The sequence below is a fragment of the Thalassophryne amazonica genome, chromosome 8, assembly GCF_902500255.1.
Source record: "Thalassophryne amazonica chromosome 8, fThaAma1.1, whole genome shotgun sequence".
NCBI classification, from domain to species: domain Eukaryota; kingdom Metazoa; phylum Chordata; class Actinopteri; order Batrachoidiformes; family Batrachoididae; genus Thalassophryne; species Thalassophryne amazonica.
Window position 1 is genome coordinate 80,240,819 of NC_047110.1, and position 12,933 is coordinate 80,253,751.

The 12,933-nt window shown below is 43.4% G+C and overlaps 1 protein-coding gene across 1 annotated transcript in view; it reads right to left on the reverse strand.

Annotated features, from left to right (window-relative positions):
- Positions 1 to 12,933, reverse strand: part of furinb (furin (paired basic amino acid cleaving enzyme) b) — a 271,471-nt gene that overhangs the window by 41,677 nt on the left and 216,861 nt on the right. Inside the window, exon 7 of the mRNA XM_034176832.1 lies at positions 8,782 to 8,870. Coding sequence (XP_034032723.1) covers positions 8,782 to 8,870 — 89 coding nt within the window. The remainder of the gene's footprint in view (positions 1 to 8,781; positions 8,871 to 12,933) is intronic.

A 12,933-nucleotide genomic window follows, 5' to 3' on the forward strand; every position in this document is an offset into this window, starting at 1 on the left:
AGGTTAAGCGAGTGTCTGACAGGGTGATGAGTGTGAAGTTGGAAATTGAAGGGGTGATGATGAATATCATCAGTACATATGCCCCACAGGTAGGTTGTGAGATGAAGGAGAAAGAAGATTTCTGGAGTGTGTTAGATGAGGTGGTGGAGAGTGTGCCCAAGCATGAAAGAGTGGTGATAGGAGCAGACTTCAATGGGCATGTTGGTGAAGGGAACAGAGATGATGAGGGAGTAATGGGTAGATATGGTATCAAGGATAGGAATGGGGAAGGACAGATGGTAGTTGATTTTGCAAAAAGGATGGAAATGGTTGTGGTGAATACCTACTTTAAGAAAAGGGAGGAGCACAGGGTAACATATAAGAGTGGAGGAAGGTGCACACAGGTGGACTACATTCTTTATAGGAGATGCAAGCTAAAAGAAATCACAGACTGTAAGGTGGTAGCAGGGGAGAGTGTCACTAGACAGCATAGGATGGTTGTTTGTAGGATGACTTTAGAGGTAAAGAAGAAGAAGAGAGTGAGAGCTCAACAAAGGATCAGATGGTGGAAGCTGAAGGAGGAAGACTGTTGTGTGAAATTTAGCGAGCAGGTGAGAGACACACTAGTTGGAGGGGAAGCAATTTTGGACTGGAAACGTACTGCAGATGTGGTGAGGGAGACAGCTAGGGCAATACTGGGTATGACATCTGGACAGTGGAAGGAAGACAAGGAGACTTGGTGGTGGAATGAAGAGGTCCAGGAAAGCATAAGGAGAAAGAGGTTGGCGAAAAAGTTTTGGGATAGTCGGAGAGATGAAGAAAGTAGACAGGAGTACAAGGAGATGCGGCGTAAGGCGAGAAGAGAAGTGGCAAAAGCAAAGGAAAAGGCATATTGCGAGCTGTACAATAAGTTGAATAGTAAGGAAGGAAAAAAGGACTTGTACCGATTGGCCAGACAAAGGGACAGAGCTGGAAAGGATGTGCAGCAGGTTAGGGTGGTAAAAGATGCACATGGTAATGTGCTGACAAGTGAGGAGTGTGTGCTGAGAAGGTGGAGGGAATATTTTGAAGAGTTGATGAATAAAGAAAATGAGCGAGAGAAAAGGCTGGATGATGTGGTGAGAGTAAATCAGGAAGTAAACGAGATTAGCAAGGAAGAAGTGAGGGCTGCTATGAAGAGGATGAAGAGTGGAAAGGCAGTTGGTCCAGATGACATTCCAATGGAGGCATGGAAATGTCTAGGAGAGATGGCAGTAGAGTTTCTAACCAGATTGTTTAATAAAATCTTGGAAAGTGAGAGGATGCCTGAGGAGTGGAGACGAAGTGTGCTGGTTCCTATTTTCAAGAACAAGGGTGATGTGCAGAGCTGCAGTAACTACAGAGGCATAAAGCTGATCAGCCACAGCATGAAGTTATGGGAAAGAGTAGTAGAAGCTAAGCTTAGAAAACAGGTGAAGATCTGTGAGCAGCAATATGGTTTCATGCCGAGAAAGAGCACTACAGATGCAATGTTTGCTCTGAGAATACTGTTGGAAAAGTACAGAGAAGGACAGAAAGAGTTACACTGTGTGTTTGTGGACTTAGAAAAAGCTTATGATAGGGTGCCAAGAGAAGAGTTGTGGCATAGTATGAGGAAGTCTGGAGTGGCAGAGAAGTATGTTAGGGTAGTGCAGGACATGTACAAGAATAGTGTGACAGCAGTGAGATGCGCAGTCGGAATGACAGACTCATTCAAGGTGGAGATGGGATTACACCAAGGATCAGCTCTGAGTCCTTTCTTGTTTGCAGTGGTGATGGACAGGTTGACAGATGAGATCAGACAGGAGTCCCCATGGACTATGATGGTTGCAGATGACATTGTGATCTGTAGTGAGCGTAGAGAGCAAGTTGAGTCTAGTCTGGAGAAGTGGAGATATGCTTTGGAGAGAAGGGGAATGAAAGTCAGTAGAAGCAAGACTGAGTACATGTGGGTGAATGAGAGGGAGCCCAGTGGAATAGTGCAGTTACAAGGAGTAGAAGTGGTGAAAGTAGATGAGTTTAAATATTTGGGGTCAACTGTTCAAAGTAATGGAGAGTGTGGTAGAGAGGTGAAGAAGAGAGTGCAGGCAGGGTGGAGTGGGTGGAGAAAGGTGGCAGGAGTGATTTGTGACCGAAGAATATCAGCAAGAGTGAAGGGGAAAGTTTACAAAACAGTAGTGAGACCAGCTATGTTGTATGGTTTAGAGACAGTGGCACTAACAAAAAGACAGGAGGCAGAGCTGGAGGTGGCAGAGCTGAAGATGTTGAGATTCTCTTTGGGCGTGACAAGAATGGACAAGATTAGGAATGAACATATCAGAGGGACAGCTCAGGTGGGACGATTTGGAGACAAAGTCAGAGAGGCGAGATTGAGATGGTTTGGACATGTGCAGAGGAGGGACCCAGGGTATATAGGGAGAAGGATGCTGAGGATGGAGCCACCAGGCAGGAGGAGAAGAGGGAGACCAAAGAGGAGGTTCATGGATGTGCTGAGAGACGACATGCAGGTGGTTGGTGTGACAGAGGAAGATACAGAGGACAGGGTGAGATGGAAATGATTGATCTGCTGTGGCGACCCCTAACGGGAACAGCCGAAAGACAAAGAAGAAGAAGAAGAAATACTATTAATTATTATTATTATAAATTACAAATTTATTCAATTAATTAACATGACGTGATTGCGATGTGTCGAAGAAATCTGCGACTTCTTCTATTTCTTTGCATTTACGCAAGAAGGCGAGAAAATAAAAAGAGCAAGCAGGCTACTGCAACAAGTTGCGTTTCGGTTGCCATATTAACAAACAGTAAAGATGGCACTTTGACACGGGCAGTTTTTTTCTCCTAAGGTGGAGGGGTGTCGCAATTCATAGGGCTAGAAGCATACCCCCTCACCTTACCCCTTGTTTTAAAGGGGTAGGCATAGGGGTAGGGCCAAGGGGAAGATGAAGGGGTACAAAAGAGCATTGCGATTGGGGGTAACTGGAAAGGTGGTGGTGGTGGGGGGGCATACTACTGAGGGTCAGAGCCACTGGTGTGAATGAAACAAGAAACATACAACAGTACATCAAGAAACTGGTCTTCAGGGATAGACAACTATGTGTCCAGTGATTCACACTCACTGGACAAAAGCAAAAGTCCCAATGCTTTTGTATGAACTATGAACACCGTGTATAATGGATTTTCGCTCACATCAGACAAAATGTTCCGCCCCCATCGCAATGTATTTCCATTAAAAACCCTTGCATATACCAGACACAGCAGTATGCACGTGCCCAGTAGCAGAGGAACGAAATGATGCTCAAAAATGACAGTCACAGATTCGAGGAAAGGGGGCATCATATTTCCTTAATTAAAAGACAGGGCAATTATTTTTTTTCAAACCGTGCTCAGACCTGGCACCTAAACGAGGCAGGGCGTAATTCAAGGCCGGTGATTATTAACCAACTGCTGCTTGCTGCCTTCACTGTTATATGGTGTCAAGTTTCACAAATGTCCCTGTGTGTGACGAACCAAACCGCTTTCGATCAGAGCACTCTGCGGGGCTGCAAACCTTCCCCGTAGCATTACGCGCACCTGCTAACCGACTAAGACTGAGAAGGCTGTGATTTCGCACTTTTCTGGTTTCACTCCTTCCTCTCCTGTCATATTATAAAAGTTTTTGCAGTGCTCTCGCTGATTACATTTTGATCCTGGATCAAATATGTTTGGCAGAAAAGTCTGCAAACTTCACAACACACTGTCAGAAAAAGGCGCTCAAATGACCTGCAATTCATGGCAAAACTGTATGCACAATGTCACTGGTTTGGAGTTTGATGATTGTAATTAGAACTGGAATTCGTTGAGGGACAAATTAATCCAGAAAAAAGGCGCTGTTCCTGCAGCAAATTGCATGAAGACACGACAAAGAACTTCAAAAAGGGTCACGCGCATGCCGAAGTCATTGCATGGTCACGGAGTTACAGAGTTGCAGAAGCATAAGTCAGGCTTTAGGATTTTAAGGTACCACTCCACAGCATACTTACAAAAAAGAGTGACTGGACCAAATGTAATCCTTTTAATGCACATAATGCCTGGTGCTTATTTAAGGCAGGCATTTACTTTTTCAGATTAAGTTTTGACCCGTTGATTAAGTGAAGCAGGTCCTGATTCAAGATCAGGCTTTTAATCAAGAAAATACGTATGCCTATTTGGTGCTGGGGACTCCCCGTAAATCTTTCGGCGCCTCCTGGCTGTAACTAATCCATTACACACATTAACAAATTTTTGTCCATTTTATACATACAACGGATTTGCACAATGGATAAGCAACCATAACTACCTCGGTTTAACAGCACACCTGATTGATGATAGTTGGCGGCTGCACTCATTTGTACTCGGTGTAGTGAAAACAGATGAAAGACATTTTGCCGAAGCATGCGCTCCTCAGTTTCTTGATGTTGCTAAGGAGTGGCGGATTAAAGACAAGAAACAGACACTATTGGAACAGATAGTGCTCGAAATATGATGGCAGCAGCTAGGAGACAACCATTTGAGCACTTGTTGTGTCATGCACATGATACAGCGGGTTATCACAGTGTCCCTCCATGACAGTGCCTTTGACGGTGCTTTAGCCAAATGCCGTAAAATAGACATTTTAAACACAATCCTGCAAACACAGCAGAGCTAAAGGTTCAACAAGCCCACCACGGACAAACAGAGGAGTCACTTATCCAGGATGTACCCACTCACTGGAACTCAAGACTAGAGATGATAAAGTGTTTCCAACATAACAAAGAGCCCCTGAAGGCAACACTGGCCCAGCAGAGGCACAACTTGACCGTGTTAACCCCAAGTGAATATGACAGGATAGCAAAGTTGGCGACACTGCTGGAGCCATGCAGGCAAGTTGATTTCTATTTTCTCACTGAGTTTATTTTCTCTAATGTAGTTGTGACATGATTGCTGTATATTAGAAATGATTTTAGGCCTGTCCACTGAATGGATGTTTCTAATGAAAAATGCTCTCTATATAATTCTGTTTGTCTTTTTTTTTTTTTTACATTTGAAGGTACAACACTGAGCCCTTGGGGGGGGGAAAACTATGTGTCCTGCTCTGTGATCCTGCATGCACTCTGCCATCTTCTGTACACAATCGAGAAAACAGATGTTGACCCTGTCTACACTGCACACTTCAAAGCTGCATTCACAGCGGACCTCAACAAACGAAAGGAGAAGACAAACCTGTTATGGTTAAAGACATCAAGAGCTTAGACCCTTGATTCAAGGGCCCATGTTGCAGGTCCAAAGCAGAGAGGAAAGAAGTGTGGCTGAAAGCCAAAGAACCTGCATCACGGCCTTGCAGTGAGGTTGTGGAACCTGAGCCACCAAAGAAGAAGATGGCTCTCCTACCGACAAGGTCAGAATCAGATTCTGATGAGGAGGCACTTTCCATCGACAAAACACTAGACAGGTACAGGGCAGAGCTCAGAGCCAGCATTGACTCATGTCCACTATAGTGGTGGTCTGCACACAGTGGTGACCATAGTAAGCTGGCCCAGCTTGCAGAAATGTACCTGACCACAACTGCCACAACAGTTCCCTGTGAGAGACTCTTTTCTTTGGCAGGGCACATTGTACAGAAGAAGAGGTCAGCTCTGTTGTCTGAAAATGTCAGAGCAGCTGGTTAAAAGAAAAGTAGAGCATGGACCGGCTGACTTGAGCCATAACACCTTTACACACAGTTTAGAGTAATGTTATGTTTACACAATGTTTAGAGTAATGTTAATGGTAATGTTAGACTTTACTTGTGTGAAGCGCCTTGAGGCAACTTTCTTGTGATTTGGTGCTATATAAATTAAATAAAATTAACTGAATGTTATTCCACTAAATTTGTGAAAAAAGGACTGTTCATTTTGTGTCTTATGAGACAATTTTGAAATTCACTTTATTCAGCCTTCAGGCCACTTTTTGTAAATGCTGCATTTATTTGGGTGAAATGTTGCATTTAACAGACAAGGTGTTTACATTTGCTTTGAAGCAGAAGTTATTGTAACTGTTTTTTTGTGCTTGTCTGTGATTTAAATTGGCAGTACATTTTGGGTAATGCCAGGCACGACTTGAGACACTCTTTCAGTCTAATGATGAGGCACTTTAATCACTTAAAGCTCTGCACTGTTATAAATGAGAGCCTACGTAGTTTTAGTTAGCGGTATGCAAACAGTAGTGGTTGACACACACAGGTGCCTATGGTGAGCAAGTTAACAGAAAAGGAAGACCTTATGACTTGAGTCATTTAGCACAAGTTCACTGTTTTACAAGTAATGTTACCCACATTAACACCCCCATCACACATAATCAGAATGAGGCAGAAACAAATAATGGGAACTACTGTCTCCAACATATCTGTATATACCATGGGCAGCTGTGCCTCTCCATGGTCTCATGCGCAGTAACGCGTCACTGCACGCGTCAGGCTCGGAGCTGAATGGATCTCACTGCTGTAATATACATATTACTACTTGATCACCTTCTAACTCTGTAGGAGATATGACGTGGAACTATTGTGCCAGGCCTTGACAGCATTAATAGCCATGAATCTCACCTCCAACAATGGCCCAGGAGTGTTTCACAGCGCAGTGTGGGTGTGGAGGTGGGACCGCAGCCCGTGTTTAAAATCCTCTCACGCGGCTGCTGTGTGCTGTAATCAACCGCGCAAAAATAAATCCCATGTAATAATCCAACCATCGCGATGTCCAGAGTTGTGTTGTGCTGCTGAAGTGAGCCAAACACAAAAAAAAAAAACAACGTTCCCTGGAAAGGCTCCGTCTGATGCATGGGACAGCATGGCCCACTGCCAGCAGTGTCCAGTAGCTGGCAACAGCGTGCACGTGCGCCCCCCACGCATACACATGCGCTGCGCACACATAGCTGCTCATTCAGCCATTATAAACACACAAGCATGTACGCACGCACACACACACACACACACACACACACACACACACACACACACACACACACACACACACACACACACACACACAGATCATGTCATCAGTCCAGCACCTGCTCTACACACACACACACGCACGTGAGGTCAGTAGTGCTGGCAAGTGAAGGATAAGTGCAGATGTGACTGCAAATATTTATGAATATTACTCGTCAGTAAATAAAGATTGTATTTTACAAACCGATACAAACTGAGGTGTTCAATAAAGTTTAAAAATTCTAGTTTGTTGAATATTTCTTTATTCAAACACCACAACTGTACTACTTTTATTTCTATTTTATTTCTATTCATTTCATGTAAGTCACTTGTAGTATTTTGGCAGACAGACAGACAGATAGACAGACAGACAGACTTTATTAAGCCCACAAATAATGTGTGATTCGGTTGCCTATTCGGTTGCAAAGCCATGACGTAATGCGTCATGTGATAAATCTCCTTCCGGACCCAAACAAGCTGTGCACATGGGTTTCTCTACAGTGATGGATGAGCCTGTCACTTTGTTTATGTTGACAAACTTCTTTTCTTGCGCACCAGAACGGGTTAAAAAAGGGTTGAATTCATTTGATTCTGGTCAGGTGAAGTCTGTAAATGTTGCAAATGGTACAATCACGGATGTTGTGCGTGCGTCCATGAAGCAGAAGTCCTACAAAGCTGCCATTAAACACCACAGTGGACGAGAGGGTGCGGTAGGTTTATGTCACAGAAGCGCGTTTTGAGGTCGGAGCGCATTTCTGCCTTTACAAAATGCCTCAAGAAACCACAAAAAATGCATAAAAGTACTTAATTTACTCATAATTGCTGTCAGTCTGGCTAAATCGTCGGACTCTGACCCACTGATTAGGCAGCTAATCTCATGTTCCACAGTGGCACGTCCGTGAGGGTGCGTTTGTTTAAAAACATGAGACCGCACGTTTCTGCATTAAGAAAATGCCTCAAAAAGTGCATAAAAGTACTTACTTTTGTCATATTTGTTGTCAGTCTGGGTAAATAGTCGGAATAATCTAATTTCCTCAGCTGAGCGTTCGCGAGACAAAAACAAACGTGTTTTCGTCATGGTAAGTGGTTAGAGCTGTTATCTCCGACCACCAGCTAGCTCCGGCACAATGTGAACTGAATAATGAATAATTTATAGATTCTTAACGATACCTGTCCCACTTACAATCACTGATCTAAATTAAATACTTATATAATATAGTCATGCTTATTTACCTTATCAGCTGTAGCCATCTACTTTTTTCTTTGCCATTAGTCAGAAACCTATAGAAAGACAAATCCGGTGACGTTTCAGGTTGATTGGTGCACATGGGCACACAACACTGTGGCATTCTTTCACTGTTTACACTGCGCCACCAGAACCAATGAGTGCAGAGAAAAACACGTTTTCGTTGTTTGGTTCCGGAAGGAGATTTACCACATGGCACATTACGTCAGACTTTGCAACCGTATATATATAATAGGCCAGTGGGCCTCAGGACCTATCACTGCATCACTGTTCAGGGCACAATGTAAAAAAACCTCGTAAAGTGTGGACAACAAGACAACATCGGGGCACAGCAGAAGTCCATCACAGGTGGACCTCTTTCACCTCTTCCAGACAACCAACCCTCTCAACTTGGGAAAAGGTGTAATCATCATAACTGCCCGTGAACTCACTGGATCAATGCCATCCACATCCTCACTAGTCATTGTTTACATGCGCTGTGAGATGCCGGAACTCTGCTGATACAGCGGTGCATTCTGCGAAGTGTAGGGGGCCTGCCCGGAGGATTAAAGTACTGAATGCATGCTTTACCCACCTCCAATTTTAGCATTATATGCCACACCTACACCACACACTCCATTGTTAGCTGCACCTGCAACTTCGCCAGCACATCGGGTTCCATGTCTGGTGGGAGAGAGGACAAAGAAAGACAAAGATTACAAAAGAAACTAACAAAGAAACAAAAGAACCATCCAACCACCCAAAAAATGTATTACATTAGGCAGGAGCATGACAATGAGTGTGCCGGGCCTGTGAATAATAGTGTAGCAGAATTAGTTCTAAAAATACACTTGTCTCTTTAAAAAAACAAAAAAACAATCAAACAAACCAGGGGGCTCTTTTTCAGCGGCTGCTGACTGAAGAGTACCAAAAGTCGCAATACTGTATGTATGAATACAGAAAGAACACCTCTAATACAAATAATCATGACTTACAGTGAAGACAATCTACTATTACACAAATCAGGGTCACGAGATAAGCTGTCTTTTAAATGAAGAATAAAAAGTACAAGCAATCAAATTCAGGCACATCTCTTCACTGCTCTAAACCACTGAAAGAAGGAGGACTGCCACGGTACACTTAAACATACATTACAAGGCGAAATTCTCAAGTGAAATTATCACTATTTTCCTTCTGATGGCAGTTTGCTATCCGAAAACACTGTATCTATATAAAAATACCTGTTTACCACTTTTGTCTGTGCTGCATTTATTAGTGTGTGAGCCTTTTACCTGCTATCAGTGATGATGACAGTGGATGGACGAGTTCTGATAAAAGCTCTGCTTATATTTTCAACAACCGCAAGTACTCAGTCATCAGCTAGCTCAGCACTGATCTGTGTGTTCTTTCCTCACCAATGTGAGAGAGACATTATAGTCTGTATCTCCAATTTAAAGACAGACTAATAGAAGACAGTGTAAAATCCTACACATAACATGTTATATGTGAAAAAGGTGGGTTGTCTGGTCTCACTAAGCCAAGTGAGCCAAGCCAAGTATGAGAGCATACACTAGTTTGTCATCCAACCATATCACAGAGTCATCCGGGGCCCTGGATGGCAACTACCTAGGCAGACAACCATTCTGTCCTTACCTCTCAAATGTAACCAATTATCTACTGTGGTTAGGTGATACGTGAGAGTCCCTTGGTCTTCTCCAGCTGCTGGGGCCCTCAATACCGGTGCTGGATTATGCACAGAGGAACGCACCACATGTCCAACAATCGTAGCTGACACTCCCTCACAATGCAAGTGATACTTCTCATATAAGTCTACCTAAGAAACTGCTGCATGAAGAACTAGGATCCCAAAGACTTGGACATTCATTCACCAGCAAAGATATCAGCATCGCCAAACACTTCAGTCCAGTGGTTTCATGACTCCATAAACTGTTGCTAAACACCTCTTGACCTCAAAGTCTTGACATATTCAGCACTTTCACCGCATATAAGATAAGATCAACGTTATTTATCCTGAAGAAAATTATTTTGCCATAGTACCGGGACAGTAAACAGTGTTTTGTTTGGGTTTTTTTTACAATAAATACAAAAAAATTCTGCACTGTAAAAAAATTCCCGCAGCTGTGGTTACCAGGAGAATTCTGTTGAAATTATGGTGAATATGTAAATGGTTTCACATAAAATATGTAAATTTTACAGTGTAAACCTGTTATAATTTTATTGTCTATTTAGAAGATAAAATCTCTGCACAACAGTCACCTCATGTTTAATTATCCTATCACACCACCTCTTTTTTTAAACCTTTAATTATCAGTATTTTACTGTATTTGTAAAAATTCTCATTTGTAAAATCGAACTGTATTGTACAGGTTTTGGTATTACGGTTTTTCTGTGTTTAATCTACAGTCATTTGCATATTCTACAATGGCATTGGATTATTTGAACATATTTGTACTGTTAAAGTCACAGTTTAGTTTCGCTCCACATTTTACACATTATTGCTGTAAATTAAACATTACGCCACTGTTTTCTTTTAACAGTTTTTTATGTTGTGATTTCACAGAATTTCACTGTTAATTTCACAGACTTTTTTACAGTGTGCGAAATGACTGGAAGACATTTGCACAAGATGTTCGACAATATCGTACATAACTCTGAGTCAATGAATAACTCTGCTCGTTACATATTCATCCTGCAGAAGGGGGAGGAATTATATAGTCTGATTGCCACAGGTAGGAAGGACCTCCTGTGGCGTTCTGTGGTGCACCTCGGTGGTCTCAGTTTATGACTGAAGGTGCTCTAACAGGACATCAGTGTGGCATGCAGGGGGTGGGAGATGTTGTCCAGGATGCTGTGCAGTTTCCTCAACATCCTTTTCTCTGACACCTCCACCAGATTCCAGCTCAACCTCCAGGACAGAGCCAGCTCTCTTGATGAGCTTGCTGAGTCTGATCGTGTCAGCTTTCTTCCACCTGCTGCTCCAGCACACACATACAGATGCACTTTTGATGGCAAAGTCCAGGAAGTTATTGTAAGACTAATTCTTTATTCAGCTCCTCAAGTGCTGCAGTCAGGGAATCCTCACCACTAGGATTCAATATCACCACTAGATTCAAAATCAAAGAGAGATTTTTGGTAATGCAAATTGCTTTAAAGGTTCTGGGCTTGAGTTTTTAAGTAATTTACGTAAGGCCCGGTCACACGGCACTTAACAAAGGGCAACGAAGCCCAAACAAAACAAGAAATCTGGACTTTTGTTGACTTTCATTGGCACTGTTTAATCTTCGCTCAACTTCGTTACTGCAGCTGGCGCTTTGTCAGGATTTTTAAACTGTCAAAAAATTTGAACAAATGCTGCCAATAACCTCAATTCGTCCATATTTCCTTTTGCTGTCATTCTTGACTTTTTTTTTTTTCTCATTTGTTTAGTTATTGTAACGTTAGCGTTTAGTTTGACTTCGTTTGACCAGCTGAATGTTTTCACACAGTACAGAAGCTGGTTTGTGAACGCTGTTGTGGAGGAGAGATGCAGCTGCTTCCTCCGGGGTGGAGCTGGTGTGCGGTGTGGGGCTTCTGTCGCTGTGTGTGCAAGTGCAGCTGCTGTCATGCCGTGGTGCTGGCCGACCAGGAAGAATTTGTTGGCCTCATCTGCCAGCGCATGGCAGTCCGTGATGGTGGTGGTGTTCCAGTGTTGTGCGCACCTGAGGAAAGACTTGCTGCAAAAAAAGTCCAGCCGGAGCTGCAGCATTCTGTCCATGAACTCTGAAGGGCTTGCTGTCCTCCAGCCTGTACAGAGAGAAGAGCCTGCTGGCCCTTTCAGTCTGACAGTTCAAAAGTTTTGAGAAGGTGATCTTGATGGCTATGTATTTGTTTGCACTGGGGGGCTTTGCAGGAGCGTGATCAGTCTCGTTTCCGTGGCGCTAGTGAGTGCAGACATGATCCTTGATGGCTGTGTATTTGTTAGCACCAGGGGGGCTTTGCAGGAGCGCGATAAGCCTCGTTTCCGTGGAGCTGAGGGCCGACACAACGTAACAATATTTTGTGTCATCTGCGGTGATCTCTCAGAGCGAACTGCGCCTCGGTTTGTGCAAACCAGGCGGCAGTTTACAGAAGCTGATTCTGAGCATCAAGTGTGGAAAAAAGTTCCAGCAGCAGTGGACATTTGTGTGTGAACAGATTTGCTCCACAGAGCTCTGACATATGTTTGGAGTGTGTTTTTTTTTGTTTTGTAAAAATAAGGCGCCTTATGAATGTTGAGCAATCGCTTCAGTTTTATTTTAATTGCAGCAAGCTGGAGTGCGCAGCAGTGCATCATCAGTCTGAATCAGACAGTGAGGATTCTGATGATGGAGTAGATGTTAACTCTTTTGTTCTGGAGGAGCAACCAAAGCAGGTGGATCCATGCGCAGAGATCTCCACAGTGGATCTGATTGCGTGCTTCTGTTTGTAACTTCACCAGGACGTAGGCGCTATAGAGCCCTGTCCCAGTGCCGAGTCCTGGAATGCAGATCCGGATGCAGACAAACACTGCTCCAGCAGTGGCTCCAGGTGCATTTCGTTAAAAGCGTGGAGATCAACATTAGCTTTGGTTTCATGTTGTTCCTCTTTTGTTCTTTTTGTGCTCTTGATTTGCAAGCTAAAGCTCATTCGTCCACCTTTTCTCGCCGATTTGTGATTTAAAAAAAAAACTTTTTTCCTTCATTCAGGAATTGTTGTATGCCGTGTGACC